The 26,810-nt window shown below is 39.5% G+C and overlaps 1 protein-coding gene across 1 annotated transcript in view; it reads right to left on the bottom strand.

Annotated features, from left to right (window-relative positions):
• Positions 1-26,810, bottom strand: part of CDH7 (cadherin 7) — a 111,449-nt gene that overhangs the window by 21,917 nt on the left and 62,722 nt on the right. The window contains exons 5-7 of the mRNA XM_045007063.1: positions 24,210-24,377; positions 22,727-22,914; positions 3,004-3,257 (exon numbers count right to left, since the gene is read on the bottom strand). Of these exons, the coding sequence (XP_044862998.1) occupies positions 3,004-3,257; positions 22,727-22,914; positions 24,210-24,377 (610 nt within the window). The remainder of the gene's footprint in view (positions 1-3,003; positions 3,258-22,726; positions 22,915-24,209; positions 24,378-26,810) is intronic.

Below are 26,810 nucleotides of genomic sequence, written 5' to 3'. Positions count from 1 at the left end.
TAGGGGAAAAGCTCTTCTTGACCTGCTGCTCACAAACAGGGAAGAAATAGTAGAGGAAGCAATAGTGGATGGGAACCTGGGAGGCAGTGACCATGAGATACTCGAGTTCAGGATCCTGACACAAGGAAGAAAGGAGAGCAGTAGAACAGAGACCCTGGACTTCAGAAAAGCAGACTTTGACTCCCTCAGGGAACTGATGGGCAAGGTCCCCTGGGAGAATAACATGACGGGGAAAGGAGTTGAGGAAAGCTGGCTGTATTTTAAAGAATCCTTATTGAGGTTGCAGGAACAAACCATCCCGATGTGTAGGAAGAAAAGTAAATATGGCAGGCGACCAGCTTGGCTTCACAGTGAAATCCTTGCTCATCTTAAACACAAAAAAACAGCTTACAAGAAGTGGAAGACTGGACAAATAACCAGGGAGGAGTATAAAAGTATTGCTCAGGCATGCAGGAGTGAAATTAGGAAGGCCAAATCACACTTGGAGTTGCAGCTAGCCGGAGATGTTAGGAGTAACAAGAAGGGTTTCTTCAGGTATGTTAGCAACAAGAAGAAAGTCAAGGAAAGTGTGGGCCGCTTGCTGAATGAGGGAGGGAACCTAGTGACAGAGGATGTGGAGAAAGCTAGTGTACTCAATGCTTTTTTTGCCTCTGTCTTCACAGACAAGGTCAGCTCCCAGACAGCTGCACACTGCAGTACGGTAAGGGGAGGAGGTGACCAGCTCTCTGTGGAGAAAGAAGTAGTTCGGGACTATTTAGAAAAGCTGGACGAGCACAAGTCCATGGGGCCGGATGCACTGCATCCGAGGGTGCTAAAGGAGTTGGCCGATGGGATTGCAGAGCCATTGGCCATTATCTTTGAAAAATCATGGCGATCGGGGGAGGTCCCAGATGACTGGGAAAAAAACTAATGTAGTGCCCATCTTTAAAAAAGGGAAGAAGGAAGATCCAGGGAACTACAGGCCAGTCAATCTCACCTCAGTCCCTGGAAAAATCATGGGACAGGTCCTCAAGGAATCAATTCTGAATCACTTAAAGGAGGGGAAGTGATCAGGAACAGTCAGCATGGATTCACCAAGGGCAAGTCATGCCTGACTAACCTAATTGCCTTCTATGATGAGATAACCGGCTCTGTGGATGAGGGGAAAGCAGTGGATGTGCTATTTCTGGACTTTAGCAAAGCTTTTGATACAGTCTCCCACAGTATTCTTGCCAGCAAGTTAAAGAAGTATGGGCTGGATGAATGGACGGTAAGGTGAATAGAAAACTGGGTAGATGGTCGGGCTCAACGGGTAGTGATCAATGGTTCCATGTCTAGTTGGCAGCCGGTATCAAGTGGAGTGCCCCAAGGGTCGGTGCTGGGGCCGGTTTTATTCAATATCTTCATTAACGATCTGGAGGATGGTGTGGACTGCACCCTTAGCAAGTTTGCAGATGACACTAAACTGGGAGGAGTGGTTGATATGCTGGAGAGTAGGGATAGGATACAGAGGGACCTAGACAAATTAGAGGATTGGGCCAAAAGAAATATGATGAGGTTCAACAAGGACAAGTGCAGAGTCCTGCACTTAGGACGGAAGAATCCCATGCACTGCTACAGACTAGGGACCGAATGGCTGGGCAGCAGTTCTGCAGAAAAGGACCTAGGGGTTACGGATGAAAAGCTGAATATGAGTCAACAGTGTGCCCTTGTTGCCAAGAAGGCTAATGGCATTTTGGGTTGTATAAGTAGGGGCATTTCCAGCAGATCGAGGGACGTGATCATTCCCCTCTATTCAGCACTGGTGAGGCCTCATTTGGAGTACTGTGTCCAGTTCTGGGCCCCACACTACAAGAAGGATGTGGATAAATTGGAGAGAGTCCAGCGGAGGGCAACAAAAATGATTAGGGGACTGGAGCACATGACTTATGAGGAGAGGCTGAGGGAACTGAGATTGTTTAGCCTGCAGAAGAGAAGAATGAGGGGGGATTTGATAGCTGCTTTCAGCTACCTGAAAGGGGGTTCCAAAGAGGATGGATCTAGACTGTTCTCAGTGGTAGAAGATGACAACAAGGAGTAATGGTCTCAAGTTGCAGAGGGGGAGGTTTAGGTTGGACATTAGGAAAAACTTTTTCACTAGTAGGGTGGTGAAGAACTGGAATGGGTTACCTAGGGAGGTGGTGGAATCTCCTTCCTTAGAGGTTTTTAAGGTCAGGCTTGACAAAGCCCTGGCTGGGATGATTTAGTTGGGTTTCGTCCTGCTTTGAGCAGGGGGTTGGACTAGATGACCTCCTGAGGTCCCTTCCAACCCTGAGATTCTATGATTTTATGATTCCTAAATTCTTTTAAAAATCCAACTCCTTAAATATATACAACCTTTATCTTAAAAATGATTTTTGCCTGGTAATTATATAGAGTGTGGAAAGTATACACATAATATATAATTAATTAATAATTATATTGTAGTACAAAGAGTGAGCCTGAAGCAGCTGAATAATAAAGCTGAAATAATGCAGACAAACACATATCTTTCAAACAAATAGCTATAAAAATATAATTTGCTAAACAAATGAACCTCCAGTTTGTTCTTCTTGTGAATACAAATTCTACAACATACACATTATCAATGCATCCAGAAAATGCATCATGTCTTTTTTGTACATAGTTTTCTCTGTAATAGGTTTGGCATAATTGATTTAATAGGGACATAAGCTATGGTTTGTGGATTCTTCCCAACCGCTGCTGAACTTGGATAATCAAGTGATTTTTTGTTTCAGAATCCTGAATATCATATATTTTAAAGAGATTTAAATAAATTGTTTGATCAAAGCTACTGCAACAATGGAGTCAAAATAAGCAAACTTTTCAAACAGCACAGACATATGCCGCAAGGGAAAAAACTAAATAATCCCTTCTGGTACAAATGAATAATCCTGCAATATAGTGAACAAAATGTCATGAAAGGATAACATACATACATATGTACGTATGTATTTACATACATAAACAAAGCCTTATAATTACCTAACAGGGCTGTTCGAGACATCGGGGTCATGGGCTGCAACTGTTCCAATGATGGTGCCAACCTTTGCTGCTTCAGATACTACCATGGAATACAAACGGGAGGTAAATACAGGGGGCTCATCCACATCCTCCACAATTATCTTCACTGTTGTCATATCGCTAAAGGGTCCCAGACTTTGAAAGTGAGAGTCAACATGCTTATTTGCTGCTTCTATCCTCAGTGTATAGCTTGTCTTAGCTTCGAAATCCAGCTCCTAGAAAGAGAAAGTTATTTTGAAATGTAATTACTAATTAAAGAGATGGTGCAGCAAAGCTCTTTCATTTACAAATGTCAGTATGTATATAAAGAACTTTGCCACTGGTATCCAGGCAGCATTTTTGACAGGCAGATCATAGAAAACTACTGATTTTTACCATTTAGCTTGACACTATTTGCAGTATCTCCTTCCATCTAATCCAAGATATTTTGATTGACTCCAAGGCTGCCAATTAAATGCTAAAGTTATTTTCCATCAGTGCATTAATTTAGTAGTTATAAAACAACATGCCACTGCCAAGGGAAAAAGCAAAACTTCAACAGGAGAAGCCAGTGCTGCTTAACCAAAATAGAGTGAGAGTACAAGCCGAAAAGCAAAACTTTACCATGTGGTTTTAATGAATCCTTGTTGTAGCATATAAAGGCAAATGAGACCTATTGTCTGAAGGGGATTTTCAAAAATACCCACATTGGCCTAACTCTGCTCCTACTGAAGCTGATGTCCAGTGATGATTATTTTTGAAAATCCCTCTCTACAGATGAAATCCCCTTGGTTTCCCAGGGCCAGAATTTCACCCAATGTTTTTAATGTGTGTGAATCCTTCATTTTGTATTATGAATATTTACCATCAATATAATATCACCTTATAATTTCCTTTTTACTGCACTATGTAGGGCTACACGTTTGGCAGAGGGGTTACTCATTAGAAATTCACATTTAAATGACTACAACAGTTGGACAGAATTTTGAGACAGTGTTAGAAAGATACTGACCAATGGCATGGTCCAAATGCAGAAGCAGTTTGGATACAATGCACTGCAGCAAATCAGCATCACACTGCATTGTCTGCATCATAGCATATTGCATCTGGATGTAGTCCAGAGAACATCTGATCTAGACTATTTATCAAACAGTCTATGCAAAAGTTGCTTCGCTTGGTTTTGCCTCATTAATATCCACTATATACATATATTTTTCGCAGACAATTAATACTATATTAGAAGTCAATAAGAAACACACAGCACTCAATATTCCAGACCCAATAATCTTTTCTAGAATACAAGAGTATGATTTGGAGAGTAGCCCCCATGAAACTAGAGGACAAATTTTACTGATGTTGATATGACATCCTGCTGCGATAGAAGTCCCTGAAAGAAAGAAGTGAATTAATATCAGCGATATGCCCATACTCTACAATGTAATGTCTCTGGCTACCATGAAGATCTAAACCTGATGGAGTCAGGATGCACTGAGTGCCTAGATACCTAGCTACCTTCTACATTACAGAAGTATTCATTTATAGACAACAATGAAGGGACTGAAGCCTTGCTAAGTCTGCAGTTTGGTTAATCAGCTACACTTTCAAACTATGTTCATGAGACTATAAAATACTTACAGAAAATTGGTTTGATTGTACAGATACTGGAAAAAATTGTTAGCATCTGAAATGCCCTGCCACAATAATCTGCTGCTAGCTGCAAAACATTTTTATACACACTTGGAGGAACAGTGTTTATGGGCATTATTAGCCAAATCAGAACCAAAACACAAATCTGCTAACCTGCATACACTGTGGGCCAAGCTCTCCACTCAGTTACGCTGATATATATATATCTCTCTGAAGTAAGTCCATCAAAATCAATGATGTTTACATTCATTTTACTGTACAACCTGTAACAGTGTATATACCTGCATAAATAAGAGAAGAATTTGGCTCATTGTGTTCAAAAGGAGCTGAACTTTTCTAAACTCCACGTGGAAGTTCACTGCTTTGCTGAAGAGGGATGGTCTTAGACATGTGCTTTAAGTTATGCACTTAAAGAATTGGTAGGGGAAGTAGAAGTGGGTGGCAACCTGGGCAACAGTGACAATGGGATGGTCGAGTTCAGGATCCTCACAAAAGGAAAAAAGGAGAGCAGCAGAATAAGGACCCTGGACTTCAGAAAAGCAGACTTTGACTCCCTCAGGGAACTGATGGGCAGGATCCCCTGGGAGGCTAATATGAGGGGGAAAGGAATCAAGGACAGATGGCTCTATTTTAAAGAAGCCTTATTGAGGGTCCAAGAACAAATCACTCTGATGTGGAGAAAGAATAGCAAATACGGCTTAACAGTGACATCTTCTGTGAGCTTAAACACAAAAAGGAAGCTTACAAGAAGCGGAAATTTGGTCAGATGACTAGGGAGGAGTATAAAAATATTGCTCGAGCATGCAAGGATGTAATCAGGAAGGCCAGAGCACAAATGGAGTTGCAGCTAGCAAGAGATGTTAAGAGCAACAAGAAGAAGGTCAGGAAAAGTGTGGGACCCTTACTGAATGGGGGAAGCAACCTAGTGACAGATGATGTGGAAAAAGCTGAAGTAGACAATGCTTTTTTTGCCTCGGTCTTCACAGACAAGGTCAGCTCCCAAACTGTTGCACTGGGCAGCACAGTATAGGGAGGAGGTGAGCAGCCCTCAGTCAGGGCCGGCTTCAAGTTTTTTGCCGCCCCAAGCAAAAAAAATTTCCCGCACCCCCCTGGCCCCGCCCCAACTCCACCCCTCCCCCGGGCGCGCTGCATTTACCCTCCTACCCCTCCCTCCCAGGCTTGCCTGGGAGGGAGAGGGAAGAAGTGGAGCGGCGGCGCACTCGGGGGAGGAGGTGGAGGTGACCTGGGAGGGGAGCGGTTCGCTAAGCTGCAGTTCTGCAGAAAAGAGCCTGGGGATTACAGTGGATGAGAAACTGGATATGAGTCAACAGTGTGCCCTTGTTGCCAAGACGACTAACAGCATTGGGCTGCATTACTAGGATCATTGCCAGCAGATCGAGGGAAGTCATTATTCCCCTCTATTCGGCACTGGTGAGGCCACATCTGGAATATTGTGCCCAGTTTTGGGCCCCCCACTACAGAAAGGATGTGGACAAATTGGAGAGAGTCCAGCGGAGAGCAATTGAAATTATTAGGGGGCTAGGGCACATGACTTATGAGGAGAGGCTGAGTGAACTGGGCTTATTTAATAATAGGAGATATACCAATCTCCTAGAACTGGAAGGGACCTTGAAAGGTTATTGAGTCCAGCCCCCTGCCTTCACTAGGAGGACCAATTTTTGCCCCAGATCCCTAAGTGACCCCCTCAAGGATTGAACTCACAACCTTGGGTTTAGGAGGCCAATGCGCAAACCACTGATCTATCCCTCCCCCTTTAATCTGCAGAAGAGAAGAGTGAGGCAGGATTTGATAGCAGCCTTCAACTAGCTGAAAGGGGGGTTCCAAAAAGGATGGAGCTAGGCTATTCTCAATGGTGGCAGATGACAGAACAAGGAGCAATTGTCTCAAGTTGCCGTCGGAGAGGTCTAGGTTGGATATTAGTGAAACTATTTCACTAGGCGGGTTACCTAGGGAGGTGGTGGAATCTCCTTAGAGTTTTTTAAGGCCCAGCTTGACAAAGGCCTGGCTGGGATGATTTAGTTGGGGTTGGCCCTGCTTTGAGCAGGGGATTGGAGAGGATGACCTCCTGAGGTCATGATTCCTACCCTAATCTTCTATGATTCCATGAATCTATGTTTAATGATTTGGGCCTAAAGCATTCAAAAATCATGTCCAAGACAGTCATTCTGAGCAGTTCAAGTATTAAAATAAAGCAGATTCTCTTGATCTACTGTAATTTTGATATAGGAGTGGACTATTTTTTTAATTGTTATTACAGAAACAAATACAGTTAGTTTGAATTTCAACCTCTATTTGGTTTTACATCTGAAATACAACAATCTGAGGAACCCACTTCAATCAGCCATTAAGTATCAGTATGCATGGTGCTAGCAGGGCCGGCTCCAGGCACCAGTGAATGAAGCAGGTGCTTGGGGCGGCCAATGGGAAGGGGAGGCACCTCCGGGTCTTCGGCGGCAGTTTGGCGGCGGGTCCCTCAGCCCCTCTTGGACCAAAGGACCCTCCCCGAATTGCCGCCGAGGAATGAAGCAGCGTGGTTGAGCTACCACCAAAGTGCTGCCGATCGCTGCCTTTTTTTTTTCCTTCGCCTCTTGGGGTGGCAAAGAAGCCTGAGCTGGCCCTGGGTGCTAGCATGGTGTAGCCTGGCAGGAATTGTGGTTTGTATAGTATCTAAGAGATGTTACAGAAATGGCAATGAAGCAATTGATATGATATGCTGTGCATCAGGCTTACAGAGAGAACAAGAAACCTGCAATGTGTTAAGGCTATTCTTATTTTCTAGCTCAACTACCCATACAAGTGAAATAAATTAGGTTCCAAACAATGTCATAGAGAGGAGGGAAAAATGTTAAAGATGAAAAGATGATATGTTTTGAACAAAGCCTGGGAACTCTGAGGCAAAGTGCACACAAATTCTGTAGCCAAGTGTCTGAATTCTGTGGCGCTCTGCTGTGGCAGTGGCAGCTTCATTTAAAATTAGAAAATTGAGGTTTTAATGAGCTATAATACAGTCAGTGCACTAGCCCCGTTCTGTTTATTTTTATATTAATTTCAATTTAACATGTACTGTCCCAACATTTTCAATCTACAGCTGGTGATTGTACTGACAAGGTTTAACTGAATCATAAAAATTATCATGGGAGTAGCTGAAGCTTGGGGCAGCTGGGCAAAGGTTTTATATTTCTGCTAAAATGCTCAGAAATAAAAGAGTTAATATTGTTGCTATTTAACTTATTAAGATTTCAGAGTTTAAAAACCATAAAGATGAATAGGTCAGCTCACACCCCTTCGAGCTACTGTTTTAGGCTGTCTGAAGATTTAGGAAAATGTTGATCTATTGGTTTGCACTTGGTTCACATTTTCAAGCCTATGTTCCCTCACAATTATGAGGCCAGAAACACAACTTCAAAACAGAAAGAAAAGATTTTATTCTAGAACATATATCTGTGGGTTTTAAGACTAGAAGGGACCACTCTGATTATCCGTTCTGACCTTCTTATAACACAGCCATACAATTTCCCTGTATTTATTCCTGCTTCAAGTCTAATAGTGGTGCATGAACTAAAGCATGACTTCTAGGGAAAAAAACTGAATCCTGACTTAAAATATCCAGTTATGGGAATCCCTCACAACCCTTGGTTTTTAAAAAAGTGCTTTCTTTCTAGTCTGAATTTATTTAATTCCAACTTCCAGTCACTGGTTCTTGTTACTCCTTTGTCTGATAGATTGAGAAGCCCTCTGTCATAGTTCCAGGGTTAACTGAGCTTCTGCTGCCTCTGGGATCGGCTCAAGGGCTCTCCTATAGATCTCATACTTCCAGCCATCACCTCTCTGAGTGCAGACCTTCTTCCCTCGTCCTCCAGACTAGGGATTTAGCCTTACTGCCTTCTTGCAATTCACTATGATTATCCCATAGCTTCATGTAGCTTACCAGGTGTTACCCATCTTCCACTTGGAGATCCTGGTACGTTGGCAGTACTTTAAAACCTTCCAGCAGGGTTTTGCCCTCTGGGTTACAAATTCATATCAATTTGAGGATTAAATGAGAGGCACTCAGACAGTTCAGAGTGACCCTTTATACACAAAGCTCTTTCTTTGACTCCTGGACCTCTTGAACATGGTTAGAACCAGTATATTCAATTACCCCCAGGGGGTGGTAGTTCTTTGGAGTTGTTTACCTGTCCTGAGATTTGCAGTAATTACACCCCACTGACTTTAATTCCTGGAGGAGGCTTGGTAACTCTCCCCTATAGAGCTAGAATACAATGCCTAGCTCATAAATGTTTATAAATATTCCCTGTGACAGAGTCTGGCACATCTCAATATAAGTCTTTTGAAGTTTCCATGCTTCCCAGGTCTCACATTTGGTACACACATACCCTTATCAAATTTCTTTTCCTCATGTAAGTACTCACAGATGCTGAAAAAGTCATCCTTGTACCTTCTCTTTGTTATGCTAAATACAGTGAGTTCCTTGAGTCTTTTATTATAAGGCATATTTTCCAATGAATTCATTCTGTTGGTTCTTCTCTATACCCTCTCCAATTTTTCAACATCCTTCTTGAAAGTAAGAACACCAGAACTGGGCATGGTGTTCCATTAGCAGTCACAATGTGGCAGTGTCAAACACAGAGGTAATTTAACATCTCACTCTATAATTCTGCAACAACCAATATATTCTGTGGGTGAAATTCTGGCTTTATTGGAGACAATGTCAAAACATCCACTGACTCCAGCAGGGCCAGGTTTTCACCCTATGTCAAATTCTGATGCTGCAGAATCAAGTAATACACAGGGCCATATTATGAGCTAGAAACACTGGACACAAAATTTATATTAGAGGTTTCTTCGTATATTATATACCACCTATTGCTAACTCTCCGCTGGATGATACTGGTAGCAGTTATTTAAAAAAATACATTGGTTTTATGTTTCAAATATCCCTTTGATTTTAGAATTTTAGGCTGGTTTTAGGTGGTTACATTACTTAAACAATGGTTTATGTTGAAGTAAGATGTTTTAGATTACAGGAGGATTTCATCACACATGGAAATATATTACCAGGATGCAGAGTAAAATATCTTTTTATTAGATATTAGTGATCAGCTAACGTCACTGCCAAAGCTGGCACTCCAAAGAAAAAAAGTTCATAAGGAATTCCATTTTAAAAGAAAATGTGTAAACAGTACAATATACTGCATCAGATAAACTCTGCAAAGCCTAATTCAAATAGAGCAGGGCACAAGAAGTTAAAAAAAAGTATGATTCAATGGTCAATTTTTTATAGATATTCCTGTTATTATGTGTAGTTCATAAAATGATTTAAATTAAAATTTCTGGTAAGTTTAAAAATTAAAACACATCTGAGCCTTTGGTTTGCTTACCACATATTAATATTCATTTGACACACTGACATGCACCTTTAATTTTTTAACATTTATTGGCCTCTTTTTCTAAGGGCAGAAATTGACTTCTCTTTTAGATTGTAATTCAAGGATACAGGAGTGATAGAGGATGCAATGTGAAACAATAAAGGGCAAATAAAATACATATTCATAAGAGGGAGGTATTTCATTACTGAGACGGATGGATGAATAAGATCATGTAGTTTACATATGTTTTACAAGCTGGCTTACTAGGGTATCTGAAGGGCAGTGAGACTGCAGTATGGGACATTCAGTGCTACTAATAGTTTCCTAAACCTACAGGGACCCTTGCTAAAGAAATATGGTCCAAAAACTTTTAAAATACATTTTGATGGGAAAATATATTTAGTAATATAGTGTAGACATTGTTCACAAAAATAATTATACATTTTTAAGAAAAAAATTGGGCTCATCATTAATTCTTGTGAATTGCCAGTCCTGGAGGGTGTTGGGAACCTCAGATAAGATGATGGAAGCCTTCAACTCTCAAATAAATCAATGGTAACTATGGTAACTAAGCACCCTGCAGAGGGTGTTCAGCACTAGACCTGGACAGAAAAGGTCATTTCACTCCTGTTAAAATTTAGATTTTTTTTTTAAATCATCCCAAATCCAGAGAAAAGCTCAAATGTTCAAAATCTTTCACAGGAGCAAAAACTGTGAAAACTTCTGTTTCAGAAGAACTGAAGTGAAATATTTCAGCTTACTGGACAGCCTGCCTCCCTGCCTAGTTTTGCATCAAAATTTTCAACAGAATCAATATCTTTTCACGGAATGATTCAGTTCCCTCGAATCAGTATTTTTTAACTGAATAGTGTTCTGTCAGAAAATTTTCAAGCCACTATACTCACTACCCTTTAGGAACAGAACCTTATTTTTCAAAACTAATCACTGATATCAAGAGGTGGAAAGAGAAAACATTACACTGTGGAAGAGAAGTGGTGACTGCAGGAGACATCTTAAGTCTGTCTAGAACAGGGGTAGGCAACCTATGGCACGTGTGCCGAAGGCGGCACACAAGATGATTTTCAGTGGCACTCACACTGCCCGCGTCCTGGCCACTGGTCCGGGGGTCTCTGCATTTTAATTTAATTTTAAATGAAGCTTCTTAAACATTTAAAAAACCTTATTTACTTTACATACAACAATAGTTTAGTTATATATTATAGACTTATAGAAAGAGACCTTCTAAAAATGTTAAAATGTATTACTGGCACACGAAACCTTAAATCAGAGTGAATAAATGAAGACTTGGCACACCACTTCTGAAAGGTTGCCGACCCCTGGTCTAGAATTACAATTCTTCATTACACCATCCTTCAGGAGCCCCAGTTGAGTAAAACATTTAAATGCACACATTCCAAGTCAATGGGACTAGCTGACCCAAAGTTCACAGAAGTCAAAGGAAGGAACCCCATTGAATACAATGGACTTCGGATGAGGCCATTGCTGAACAGAGATGGGATAACTAATCTGATTAAAATTAAATGTGTGTATAAGTGTTTTGCTGAACTGGGACCCAGATCTCTGCAGAAAGTAACAAATGAATCACTGGCCTCATAAGATAAAGAAAAAATCATACAGTATATAATCCCCCTGACACCTCTGCAGGTACAAACTCAGGACATATGGGGTGTACTTTACCTCCTGAGATCCTGGGTCTTTCTGCCAATTTGTGTCTCTCTGATGAACTCATGACTCCCCTCCCCCGGTGACATGGATTAGTCGAACTGCAACCCTAATGGTGATACCTCCTGGGAAATAATGGATGATCCATCCTAACTGTGAGTACTGTATTCCCTTCATAAATAAGTATAAAATTTTCAATTTACCAAGCAACTCCAATAAGCTTTGTATAAACAACAGAAATTATGAACACAAAAAATGCCAAGGACAAGTTATATTAAATAAATATATATTAATATGACTGGATTTGTAAAATATATAAACAGGTATCCATAGAGGACACCATAAATCTCTTCTTCTTGTTTTTTTTCTTCTTTAGTAACTTAACACAACCACTCAAAGGGTATGGCTACACTTGCAAATTTGCAGCGCTGCGGCAGGGTGTGAAAAAACACCCTCTCCAGCGCTGCAAATTGCGGCGTTACAAAGCGCCAGTGTAGTCAAAGCCCCAGCGCTGGGAGTGCGGCTCCCAGAGCTGTACGTTATTCCCCACAGGGAGGTGGAGTACGGACAGCGCTGGGAGAGCTCTCTCCCAGCGCTGGCGCTTTGACTACACTTAGCGCTTCAAAGCGCTGCCATGGGAGCGCTGCCGCGGCAGCGCTTTGAAGTGCTAATGTAGCCATAGCCAAAGTTTCCCTGATTCTAGTTGTTAAGTCATCCTGTGATGTTGCACTCCATATGTTTATGGAAATATGCTTAAGAGTGTGAATATATTGTAACTGAAATATGCTTTATGCAAAAGGTCTCTTGTAAGGTATCATTGCAAAGCTTATAATCTACTGAGTGTGTTCATCCTATTTGTATGAATGTATCATTCTTGTATTTGAAGCTAGAAATATGAAATATTACTTTGAAATCCTATTGTAACTGCGAAGTGTGGGCCATTAATGATGGCTTGGAATCTTGATGGCTCCCATTAACTAGGACAATTATTTGTAAATGGCTCTGTTTACTTGTAAGCCTTCATGTATACGTGTGTGCCAGCCAGTGGGTAATGAAGTCTCAAAGGACATGTGAACATGTCACATGATACTGGAATCCATCTTAAACCTGATGCTTTTCCATTTAGAAGGAAGGGTGGGAACACAGAGAGAGACAAAGGATTCCCGCCTTGTGCCAAAGATATAAAGGAGGCGGAACAGGACAAAGGGGGCTGAAGTCATGAGAAATCCCCTAGTTACCACCTGAGCTGGAACTAACAAGAACTGTACCAGGGGAAAGGATTGGGCCCAGAGTAGGAAGGAGTCTAGTCTGTGAAAGAAGCTTATTGGAACATCTCTGAGGGTGAGATTTACCTGTATTCAGTTTCTTAATGTATTAGGCTTAGACTTGCGTGTTTTGTTTTATTTTGCTTGGTAACTTACTTTGTTCTGTCTGTTATTACTTGAAACCACTTAAATCCTACTTTTTATACATAATAAAATCATTTTTGTTTATTAATTAACCCAGAGTAAGTGATTAATACTTGGAGGAGCAAACTGCTGTGCATATCTCTCTATCAGTGTTATAGAGAGTGGACAATTTATGAGTTTACCCTTTATGAGCTTTATACAGAGTAACATGGATTTATTTGGGGTTTGGATCCCATTGGGAGCTGGGTATTTCGATGCTAGAGACAGGAATGCCTGCTGAGTGGTTTTCAGTCAAATCCTGCAGCTTTGGGGGCATGGACCAGACTTGGGTCTGTGTTGCAGCACGCTGGCATGTCTAGCTCAATAAGGCAGGGTTCTGGAGTCCCAAGCCATCAGAGAAAACAGTCTCAGAGGTAGTTTCAGCACATCAGGTGACAGTCCCAAGGGGGTCTCTGTGACTGAACCCATCACACATTCCTCTAACATGCCAGTCCCACGTGCAGGTACCTATTCGGGTGCAACTCTAGATGCTACAGGCACTATGGTCTAATGTGTATTTTGACTGAGAGATTGGATGATCTGCAGAGTCTTAGAAATAGCTTTTCAGCTCTAAACCCTCCTCACTCTGGGTGACAAGCTTACCTATAAGCTTTCTGCTTTCTGCTTTTTCTCCTGCTAGGCTGTGGCAGCTGTGGAGCAACTGAAAAAAAATAGTCAATCTTCTGCGGGGAGCTGGATGCTCCCTTCCTCTCTGGCTCGCTCCATCTCTCCCTCTCTCTCTCTTTCTTTTCCTTTTCAAATGACACCCCAGAAGGAGGGGCTACCTCCTCTCTCCCAGGCATCTGGTCTCTGGGTAAAGAACTAATCAGACCTCCCCTCTTACAGGACATCTGGGATTGCTGCTTTATTTCCTTCCCTCCAGCCTCCTCTCTGTTTAAGGGAGGGTTCCCTGGCAACAGGATGGTAACCCTTCTGGGATGCAATCTTCACCCCTGGCTGGTCCCAGGTAAATTTCATGGGCCCCCTTATGGTATGGGAGTTGAGGTTGTTTTTTTTTCCAGATTTACTTCAGTAGTATATCCCAGTATACTATTGTATACGAAGCTACTGGCATTTCCTGTCTATATTAGATCACAACTCAAAGAAAGCACTATTGAATGCATGTTCCACGTGCTCATATAATACATAAATAAAAAGGTCTACCATTTAGCACTTGAGCATTATTAATATATTTTAAATTGCTCGTGCTCATAATAGTAATAGTGGGATCTGCCTGCATACATTATTTTATGAAGAATATTTATTTTTGAGAAGAATATATTTCCTTGATTAAAGAAAATAATCCTTAAAAAATTACTGATATTTTTCTAAAATACAATCCAGTGGCCTTGTGAAAACAATGTGAACTCAGTCCAGATATTTATACATTGCAAAATAATCAGCAATTGTTCAACAATGGAGGAAATGTGATTGTTGACTGAATTACTAATTAGCTATCAGGAAATGATGAGAACAGATTTTCAAACCCATTTTCAAGCCAGTTACTAGGATAGCTAATTCAGCAAGGTTGTAGTTTGCTGCTAAAGGAGGCTCCAACCTTACAAATACTTTCTAGCAAAAGTAATGCTCAATACTGAGTAAAATTCAGTCCTGAACAGGTGCCAGCAGAGGAATGTGTTCTACTCTACTGTGAGTAGTGCCACACAGACTTCAATGGAACTACTTAGAGTAGAGGTTAAGATGTCTTGTTTTTCAGGTAAAGTCTGGGGCTTAATTCCTGACTATCACAAACTTCATGTGTAACTGTGGCAAGTCACTTAATATCTCTGATCATCAGTTTCCCATCGGTAATATGGAGGTCATAATAACTCTAGTATGGGTATTATATAGGGATAATAATATTGTCTGCCTTGTCTTTTTAGATTATAAATTCTTTGGAGCAGAGACTGTCTCTTAGCATATATGTGTACAATATCCAGCAAAATGATTCCCTAATAATAAGATGAAGCAGCAGTAGGATCTAGCCCTAAGAGTTTGATTCTGACATAGGATCTAGTTCCCAAACGCTCATAAATAGGACACTTGTGCCTTCTATGGCAGGCTTTAAATCAGAAAATCAAGCTACACACTTCAGGTAATCTGGGAGGATGGAAAACCCTTTCTCAGTTATGATATAAGCAATAGATATTACTGAGCTGGAAGAAATGTGTGTTAAAAAAAAGGTTAACTTTCAATATAGAAAATTACAAGGATACTGCACATTACAGACATTAATAAAAGGAAGAAAAGTACACTGGAAAGATCTGCAGATTTTGGTTTTTTTCCCCTCTCTATCAATCTAATTAGCACTGATGCTTACATTATACAGAGCATCATTTAACTGGCCTTCAGATTATCCCCTCATTACTGAATGCTATAACAGAAGCACAGTTTCCAGTAAAAGAATACCAAGCCAAAAGCTTACAAATCACTACATCAGTGTTGAAGGTTAAAAGGACAATGTATACTTTAGTTCTTTCTTCAGTACAGTGAATAGAGCTTGACAGCTTCATTAATATCTGTGCATTAGTGTTATCTGATTAGATCCTGTACAGGCTCCATTCATCTTGTCTTTTTTTTCCCTTTCTTTCTTTTTTGGGGATAGGGATTTTGTCCTATCTGAAGGAAATTACAAAACAAGTCATCCATAGCACAGAAGCTGGATATTCAGTTATCCTTCACAATAAGCCCATTTTTGTAATGCTCATTTTTTACTGTATGGTGACTTTGTAATAATGTACTTGACAGAGGTGAAAATTCCATTTTTAAGCCCAGTTGAGGTCTCATATTGAAAACCACAGTACATCAAACAAATGCACATTATATCTCAAAGGAACCAAGAACAGCTCAAGTTCTTACATTGTAAACTCTGATACAGAATTGAAAGCAAATTTTCTAGCTGGAAAAAATGGAATGTTAACACTCAAAGGCTCACTCATAAAAGCCCTCTTTTTATAATTGCCAATATTACTCTTAGAAGCCAGCTCAGGTTTTAAAATAATCACTCAACAGCAACACACACACACACACACACACACACACACACACACACACACACACAACTTTGCATCACTTGTTTTCAATTTTTTTCATATAACATTCAAATTGGGTGGTGATATTGGTGATGGAGGTGTGTATGAGAGGAAAATGAAGACAAACTCAACAGTAGCTCTACAAGCTCTTGCTTCTTGATACTTGTTACTAGACAAAAATCAAGTATGACCATCTTCCAACTGCTTTTCAGGATTTCTCACTGCAGTAAAGGTCTGTTCTGAAGTCATTCCATTGACTTCAAAGGGCTTTGGATCAAGCTCTATCACTTTTAAGGACTTTATTATATATCCTATTTAAATAAAATAAGATATGCACAACCTACCTACTACTACCATTACCACTTTAAAAGCTGTGTATTTCACAAGACTTCTGGGGAAGGCAAACTTTTAGATGGAGTGGGATGGGATGGATATAAGAGACTTTGTTATCTATCAAGTGCCTTGTACAATCATTTTCTTAATGTATTGTGTTATGGGGTGATGTTTTTGTGACTGTACGATTAACTGTTGCCTACAACATGGGTACAGACACTCTTTTAAATAAAACTGAAATAAGTATATATGATTCTCTTCTCCACCTATTACCCTTGGGTGTAAATGCTTAAAAATGCATATACAATATGGCCTGTGCAAAATTGTGGGTATGCTTTTTCATACAGAAAGAGAAGCATGCTCAAAACATCGGATGTGTGTACACAAGTCAGGATTGTGCAAAGGCCAGTGCAAATTTGTTTTGCAATTGTCCAAGCACATTTCTGTACAGACACTTTGAAAAAGTAAGTTTCCTTTATTGTGATTGGGTGTAATAATTGATCAAACCATGATTACACTTCCCCATATTCTCTTTCAACTCCAAAGCTACTTCAGGGGAGAAGAATGTGATATAATTTCTACAATTACTTTATCTGCAGGGAAATTACTCTTCCCTTCAAAATGCTGCTAACTAGAGTGTGTAAGTAATTTATATGGGTCCTTACTAAATAAAATATTAATAGCTAAATGTTGATAAGGCTCATTCAAGAACACCAAAATCAAACAATAGAAAGAACAGTTATAGGGCAGGTCTACACTACAGGGCGAAGTCGACCTAAGTTACATAACTCCAGCTACGTTAATAATGTAGCTGGAGTCAACGTACCTTAGGTCAACTTACTTTGGTGTCTACACCACCCTGGGTCGATGGGAGAAACTCTCCCATTAACTTACCTTATGCTTCTCATTCCAGTGAAGTACCGGAGTTGACAGGAGAGCGATCAGCGGTTGATTTAGCGGGTCTTCACTATACCTGCTAAATCGACCCCCGGTGGATCATTCACCACGGGTCGATCCCCTGATAAGAGGAGACAAGCCCATAGTCATGCTCCCTCTGTCCATTGTGAAATTGCTACAATCATGTTTCCTCCATTGTCTCTTCAGCTCACTCTTCCAGCAAATAAAACCCACAATGTCAACACATACATATACCTTTTTTAAAAAATATAGTGAATGTTAAGCACTCATACTTTAAAAATAAAGTGAATTTTAAACATTCATATTTAAAAAAAAACAACTAAAAGGTTAGGGAGACCAACACAGAGCATGACAGGCAAAGTTTTAAAACTCCATGTACGACTGGTAAGTACAGTTGGCACTTTTTCTTGTGAGTGGTGAGTGGTATACACATCTGTAGATTTTAAGCTTTAAAAAAAGTTTTCTATCAATCATAGTTATTGATAATGCCCCCCCATGCCTCACCACTTAAAATATGTACACACACAACACCCCTGTGAGGTAAGAAAAAGCTATCATCCCCACGTTAGAGATGGAGAACTGAGGCACAGAGAGACCAAGGGTAAAATTTTCAAAAGCACCTAAGGGACTTAGGTGCTTAAGTCCCATTTTCAAAAATTACATAGGGCCAGATGTTTAAAGGAATTTAGGCCCCTAAAGATACATACAAGTGCCTAGCAGGGTTTACAAAAGCACCTAAGTAGGTGAGTTGCCTAACTCCTATTGATTTTACTTAGCTATTCACTGAGGGTAGGAAAAACAGAACCTGAGGCTAGAGGACACACAGAGAAGCAAAAAAACCTCTCCTTCCATTTGCAGCAGCCAGGGGAGTAGTGAAGAGATAGTCGTGAGGATATGCCCTTACAAAGGTCAGGAAGGCAGTTTTGTGCTAGGAGGAAAAATAAAACTAGCATACTTTTTCTCCCTTCCAGAAGCCAGAAGAATTGTTTTGTTTTGTTTTGTTTTGTTTGGTGAGGGAGGGGGGGAATCATAGTGGGGAGAGGAAGGGGCTCCAAACTGATCAGATAACTACAAGCCAGGAGTCGCTATGAAAGATGGACACCCTAAGCAGGTTGCTAGGACAGCACCCTGCTACTAGTCCCAGGACTTTCCATCCTTCCAGTACCTGGGAATAGGTATGGGCTGGGTTTTTCAGGAGGCCACTGCCTCTGGGATGTTGGTAGTGAGTCCTCATTCATTCATTATTTGTACTTGCTTCTGACCAGTAGGTTTTGTTTTCTGACTCATACAAATCTGGTAAATTTTTCAAGTCCTGATTTCAGGCAGTAAATGAAAACTGACATGCTAGGAAGGATGTATCAATATATTGGTATGTGTGTTTCTATATATAAGCAGATAAAATGTTTGCTCATACAAATAGTGCATGCATTGTTAGGTAGGAACAGATTAGTAACTCAAATGCATAATATGTGCCATGTGATATAGAAAGGATTTAATTTGCTGGTTGGTTGGGTTTTTTAAAATGCCAATAGCAACGTAAATGGCTCATTTCTATAATTATTATTATTTACTAGATTAAACTTGGTCAATAGAAAAACTCCCATTGATTTCAATTTTCCAAGATTTCACCCATTATTATGATTTAATCTCCAACAGAGTGCTCTGCTTTGTAGAAGACATGACTCTTAACCCAAGGAACGAGCTCCAAAATCAAAAGAAAATAAAAACAATTAATTTATGTGACATGAGCTTGAAACAAATTTAAATATCAAATGTTTCTCCTTTTCATCCAGTCCTGGTGTCCAATCCTGGTTTGCCTGGCATGGAGTCGGGTAAAGCATCACAAGCACATGCACACAATCAAAAGATGAGTCTTGTTCCCACCTCTTCCATTAACTGAGGGAAGGATCCTTCCAAAATGTTCAGGGAAAAGAGAGCTCCGGAATCTCTACTGATCTATATGCAAGACTTCTACATGGTCCTGCATAGTAATGCTGCCTAAGATATTACTGGTCAAATCCTGCTCTTTATTGTGTTGCCAGGGAACAGTGGGAAGATGTAGGGATCCTATCTTCCCTTTGCCCAGTCCCTCCTAATGCTCAGGGGAATGCAAGTAGAGGGTAAAGCTACTGTCACATCAGGCAAATATTGCCTCAAATGGGGCCTCAACTAACAGACATGAAATGTGACTAGGAGTCCAGTCAGTTATTGTGCATTGTCATCAGGCACTAGGCAGCAGCAGTACAGCATTCTCAACACCATGTCCTCCCAGGTACTGTCATGGCAGCATGAACCATGAGAACAGCAGATCCACTTTTCTTCCCTGTGCATCTCTCACCATTAAAAGATTTCATCCAAAATCAGCCTTCATGGAGCCCCCAGTTATACCTGTGCAACTCCACTGAATTGAGCAGGAATGAAAAGGTGTAAATGAGGGCAGAATATACCCCATGAAGTTTATTTTTATTAATAACGTATTGGACACTTTAGAGTACAGCTACAAAGACTACAACTCCTTGTTTTGGAACGTGTGCACCTAAGATACAGATGTGTATCTTTCTAAAACCCTCCCAAAGCTCATACTTGAATCTCAACCTCAGCAAAGACACTAGCCATATTAAATGGGCAAGATATATTAGATACAAATCTCACGGAATACACAACTATAAACTAGCTTCTGAGTCTTAATATCAGCATCCCTGTGTCTGGCCCTTTCCAAACATCTGCTCAGCTCTTTCCTTAGTAGATTATTTTAAAATACACTATTTACATCTTTTGCTGACTTGGGTAGTTTCTTTCATTTTCCCATTTAGTCTTAATATACACAAGTTCTGCTTTATTTGCTAATATCCCTAAATCTCATTTTTTTTCTATATCATTGATATCTTAATTTTAGGAAATCTCATCTTCATTTGTTTTAACTAATGATTCTATAAGCTCTGTGTATGATTTGTAATTAAGCAAAATTAAGTCCCTTTAGCAATGGGACCAAAATTTTAATTATCTCTAAATTTGTGCCCTACTAAAGCCAGAATGTAAAATCATAATGTCTAAGAGAAAACCAAGTAGCAGGAAGCCAAATATTAAACAGAGAAGCAAGTGTAACTGTGCTCCTATATTTATTCTAACAGCAAGTGGGCCTTTGCATGCCTGTTTGCTTGATTTGCACAAATGACTGTAGTAACTATGTGCAAAAGACAAGGGGCACAGTTACACATGCATTTTTGTACACTGAACACAAGCCTCCTTGTTCAGAAGTGTTTCCCATGACATCTAATTGCTTGATGTATGTGCACAAATGACATCTGCACACACAAACAGATTATGTATTAAATTATGGGCAAAAAATTTGGAGGCTGGGTTGAGGCTTCTTTCAAATTTTGCTCCTTAATGCATACTCTGATTTTTGGGAAGAAGGCAATGAATTACTGACACTTGTGTAGAATACTTCCTGCAGTTGCTAGCACAGCATTGCTATTAGGTAAATTCCAAGTTACAAACTTACGCTCATTCTCTTACACTTCTGTGCAGAGCTCAGTCATGTTACCATGCAGTGACACCCTCTGGCTGATTCAGTTGTGAGCTAGCATGTTCATCATTATAGTTGAAATCCACTCCACCTGCATACAGAACCCGTAATTGAATTCTGTATAAGTAGACTGCAGAGAAAGGGAATTGGGAAATGAAATCCTAGCTGCAAGCCTGGGATCAGTCCTGGAGTCTTCCACTGTCAATCCCTCTCCCCCTCACTCAATGTTGTCTGCAATGGGATATGCAAGCTTAGCAAGGAGGCTGTTTCAACTGTTCACAGGCACCCCTACATACCCACCCCACACTGTGTTCCCTTGTGCAACTCCAGTGTGGAGCTTATGTACTGTGGAGGGTCTTGAGCTTGCCATGTGCTTCAAGGGTAGATTTTAGTGTGTGAGGGTATTGCAAATGAGGCCAGGCTGCTAAAAGCAGGAAAATGAATGGGATGCTGGAAGCACCCATATTTGAGAAAAAAAGTCCGACTTTCCATTTTAAAAGATTACCATATTTCTGAGGCACTATTTTTTGTCCCAAAAAAGGTTTCAAATGTTTAACAGAATGGAGTAGTAGAGTGAGTCAAAATTTGATAACCTTCTTTTTAATGTGGTTCACCAGACATTTCATGAAACACTTTTCAGACCAAATTTTCACCACTGAAAAGGACAGGTCAAAACCCAACAATAAATATAACAATGACAACAGAGATAATAATAATAATGAATGGCAGTTATTTACCCCACTCTGCACAACACTGAAATCGAGATTCTCTGAGTCTAAGTTCCATGCCTACAGGCTGATAGCAAAATTAAAACATATGCATCAGTTCCTGACTTGGATCATAAGAGACCCCAGACTGATTCAATATTGTTCAGTGTGACACTGACAAATGTTCTCCCTCTAGGACAGGCATAATTCTTCCAGAGCTGTACTTGGAGACATTAAATGAGCAAGCTGAAGAAGCCACACTGAATTTGGCTGCTGAACAAAGAAAAGGCTAACTTTTCACTAGCTATATTTCAAATATGTGTTAAGTAGAAATCAACACAGTATGCAGGAAGTATGCTTGATCACTTCTGCCTTGAAAGAGGATATTTGCAAATCACGTTGCAGTGTTAGGAACTGATTCTGGGGGAAGCCGAACATCCTCACATTGCTCTGACTTCATGGGAGTTCAGCAGCTCTCAGGAGGTACTCAGTACCTTCACAGGATCAGGCAGTACATTGCAATATCATGCAGAAATCACCTCTTCAGCGTGTAAAGAATTTGTGGAATTTCCCACAGAATGGAAATTCTGGATCCTACACAGCTCTAATTGTGAATTCAGGGCCCTAAAAATTATGAGAATGGCTTAAAAATCATGAGATTTAAAAAAAAATAAACTTGGGATCCTTTTTATTTGCCTTGTGGCTTTTCTCTGCAATCTTGAGGGCTAGAAATCTACATGTTTATAAATGAAAGCTGAGAGTCTCAGATAATTCTATATGTGCTGGGACTTAAAAAAATTACACCAAAGATCATTGGACTCATGATAAAATCATAAGAGTTTTCAGTACAAATGATGTTCAGGCATTTTTAAAAAAACTGAAATCAAAATGACATCTGCTAACATGACCCAGTAACAGCAGGTGAGGATCCTCCTCATTTTAACCATACAGTCTCATCCTTATACCTACTACATTGGTCTTACTCCGCCATAAATAAAAAAAAAAGAGTCAGTGTTACCTTCTGAATTGTAATGATTCCCTCCTGTGTATCTTTGTCAACAGAAATTTTGAAAACTCCAAGGCCGTCACCATCCACAATCTTATATTCCATTTCAGCATTAGGTCCCACATCAGCATCTGCAGCTTTTATTCTGGCTACCACTGAAGCCACAGGCAAGGACTCTGGGACATTATACTGATATGACCCTGTGAAATTTAAAACAATCATTGAACCTGGGGTCATGACTTATATTAACTTGACAACTCTGTTGAAGATACCACATAAAAATCTTAGTTGAAAAATAGACCAATTGCTCTTTCAGGTGAAAGACAGTGGATATCATTTCTCCATCCTCTACTCTCTCCCACCAGGTTTGTAGGACTATTTAGACAGCATCTCGCTAAATTAAGGTGTGAAGTAATGAGATGAACTGTTATTAAAAAGGTTCAAGAGAACAGGATATTTTTGGTATATTTCCTATAATATCAGGGGAATAAAGTAAAAGCCAATAGAATGAGTATTAGCCCTAATTTTTATAACTGTAAATCTCAAGGAAGCCCTGCCCATACTTGACATGGCTGGATCTTGAGATGTACTCAGTTTCTGACCCTTTAATAAGTACATCTCCCTCTCCGTTGAACATTTCAACCTTGTAGTTCAAGAAGAAGGTGATATTATATGCAGCTAGAAGAGATTTCTGAGTGTAGTGTGCAGCCAATACCATTCTCACCTCCAGAAATAGATTCACTGTTGTTCTATTAATACCACAAGCAATTGGTGGCAGGAAATCTAATTCTCCTTCTCTTTGGACATATTTGTTTTTTATATACACTTGAGAAGAGGCCAGATTGGGCATGAATACATTCTGCACATTATTCTAATTTCCCATAGCAATGAAAAACCATTGGAAGAAAGAAAAGGGATGAGATAAAATGTAATTTATAAACAGGGTGCTTCGAATTTGGTAATATACTTGTTTCTTTCCTCTTCTTGTTTAAGTCAAGAGCCATTTTGGTCAACTCAAGTAAATTGGGGGCAGATGGTTTTCTGGTTCTTCCAAGATTGATTTCTTATGAAACACTGAGTGTCTGCACAAGAAAAATCTTGCTGAATTTCCAAAGGAATGTGAACTGTACGCAAGAAAGAAAAAATATGCATCTTGAAACCCAAGAAGTAAATGCTGCACTATAAATCTTTTATCTTTCCTTTGTCAGGGAAAGAGCAAAAGATATTAATACATGTATATAGTGTGCATCACTTTGCTTAAACTGATCTGAAAAATATTTTTGTGTGGACTGATAAACAAGATAGATTTTTACAATGTAATAATACTAATACTACTAATAATATAACCTAGCTGTGATATAACAATTTTTATCCAGAGATCCCAAAGCACTTTAAAGAAGAGATAAGTATTATAAGCTCCATTTTAAAATGGCATGTACAGCATGCAAGAATGTTTAGAAATGGTAGCAGTTGTCATAAAGTACCGGTAACTTACTCCGTGGAAAACGTGGTGGGTTATCATTGACATCGGTCAAGGTGACAGTTACAGATGTGGTCCCGGACAGTCCACCATTTTGTCCAACCATATCCTTTGCTTGAATAACAAGTAAATACTGGTCTTTGGCCTCCCTATCCATGTTCGGAAGTGCAGTCTTGATAATACCTGGAGAACAAAACACACAATGTCATTGGTTGCATTTATTATTGGTAAATATATTGATATAAACATTATGCTTGCCTTATAAGAATAGTGTTGTAATGAGATACAATGATGACTTGACCCAGTATCTCCATGTCTATAATATATTGTCAGGTACAATGGTGAAGGTCCTTGTTAGGTCTATCTGGGACAGCATCAACATTTATAGATTTATCTTTCCTATTGTGAAATTAGTGATCAAGAAAAGTAGTTTATTCATAGAAAGCTTTTACATAGGCATCAGCCATGTAGTATAAGCTCCTGCTAATTGTTTGAAGCTTGGTCTGAAATAACTACCTCTGGGTCAGTTTCCATGTCCATTCAATCCTTTGCATCTCTGCTGAGAGTGCCAAGAAGGGGGGTAATTAGTATCAATTTTGTCATGGCACCTTTTCACTGGAAACTGAACTGAACCCGCACACTCATTGCAAAGTGTCCACCATTCACTGCCATCAGAAGGTAACAATTTTCAACCAATGGTACCATGGGCTAATGGCTCTCTCTGCCTTATGGTTTTATACTGCCACCCACCACTGTACTATGAGCTCCTTCTATGAAAAATCATTAGCAATATCAAAGTCCCTAGTGTACTTCATGTAGTTGCTGGCACTTGTACATTTTTTGGGTCCTCAGCCATCCAGTCTCTCATATACCTTCATTTCCCCACTATTTTGGTGATACGGAGAAAGACATATTTGTTATTGTTTTTCAAGATTCCAAGCTGAGCGAACAATTTAACAAATGTCTTGAAATTGTCATTGACCAAATGGATTCTTAGTATTATTAATCTCATATCCTACTAATGCCTTCAAATGAAGCTATTTTGTATTGGCTACTATTTATTTAAACAGTAGCCACTTCTAAAGCACTCCATGCAATGAGGTGGCTTTGATGTATTAACTGAAATACTCTAATATATGAAATAATATTATTGTTATATCCACTCAGTCATTTACATATAATTTGTAATTATGGTTTGAAATTTTTTTTTTTAAAAGCAGCAAAAAATCCACTGCTTTACCCATTCTGCTCTGTTGATACGTATCAGATAAATAAATATTCCTTCTCAAACCATGATGACTTTATGAATATTTCATGTTTGGTACATTGTACAGCTGCTAACTCTGATTTCCAGAGAGGCAGGCATTTACTCTCCCAATGCTTAGTGTCACCAACAAAGGAAACAAACAACCGAAATAAAGGAGAGGCACACTGGGGCCCGTATCTCTTCATCGGAGATTTGTCAAATGTTTAGTTACAGTTCTATTTATCTTCTCTTCTTTTGAATGCAGGGCTCTGCATTAAACTTTTTGGTGCAAAAATATTTGCTTTACAAATAGATTTCATGGTACAACAAATGTGTGGAAAAAAATGAATACTTAATTTCACAACATATTTGTTTTTAATTGTTTCTAAATGTTCTGATTTGCTTGCTTTTTGTCATTTATAGCTACTGTCATAACTCTTCCAATGCTAGTCATCCTTTCTGGAAGATGATTGTCATGTACATAGAGGACTGTGGCATCACAACTAATAAAAACATAACAAAACATTTCAGTCTCATTCTTCAAAGATTTTGATTGAGCAGAAGTTACCATGCCACTATCCAAGAGGCTGGTCTACACAAATTTTAGATACCAGTATATCGACTTAGAAACGGGTACAAAACCCCTGATGTGAATGCAGTTATACAAAAATATAGCTCATTTCCATAAATTCAGGCATTGTTGAAGTGCTGGAGAGAGGATGGCCACGTGGTTTATGCTCTGCACTGGACTCAGTAGAGTTACATTTCCACCACTGTCACAGACTTCCTAAGTTGCCTTGGGTAAATCGTTTTATTTTTTTGTGCCTCAGTTTGTGTTAACTTTAAAATAGGGATAGTAAGAATTCTTTATTTCACAGGGACATTGTGAGGGTAAATTCACTAATGACTGTTGAGTACTCAGATACTACATTGGTAGGGACCAGATACATACTTAAAGAAAAAAGGGCAAAAGTTACTAATTTTGTCTTCATAAGAACTGATGCAATAGAATGGATAATGTTCACAAACTTCACGAAGACTGTAAGGACATGTGCATGATGTTTGGCTGTAAAAGTTCATAAATTCCTGTGAAACATACAGAAAATTGTTTTTAAAAATATTTCTTTTTGGTAGTGGCTGGAAGAAAAGTGACAAGTGATTATTGGCATTCAAAAGCACAATGCCTTGTTTTTAGCCCTGGTCAAAGGGAAAAAAGATAAACATTTTCTATTAATTTTTTCAATAAAAATTAAAAAGAATTGTTTGACATTTCTCACAGAATTTTCATTTTCACTCTCTGAAGAGGAAATCTGGAGTCAGAAGACATCCCAAAGGAGACAACATTTACAAAATGGGAGAAGGGAATAAAA

Source organism: Mauremys mutica, chromosome 2 (assembly GCF_020497125.1).
Source record: "Mauremys mutica isolate MM-2020 ecotype Southern chromosome 2, ASM2049712v1, whole genome shotgun sequence".
NCBI lineage: Eukaryota > Metazoa > Chordata > Testudines > Geoemydidae > Mauremys > Mauremys mutica.
The sequence above is the reverse complement of the archived record's forward strand: the minus strand, read 5'-3'. Positions and strand labels throughout refer to the sequence as shown.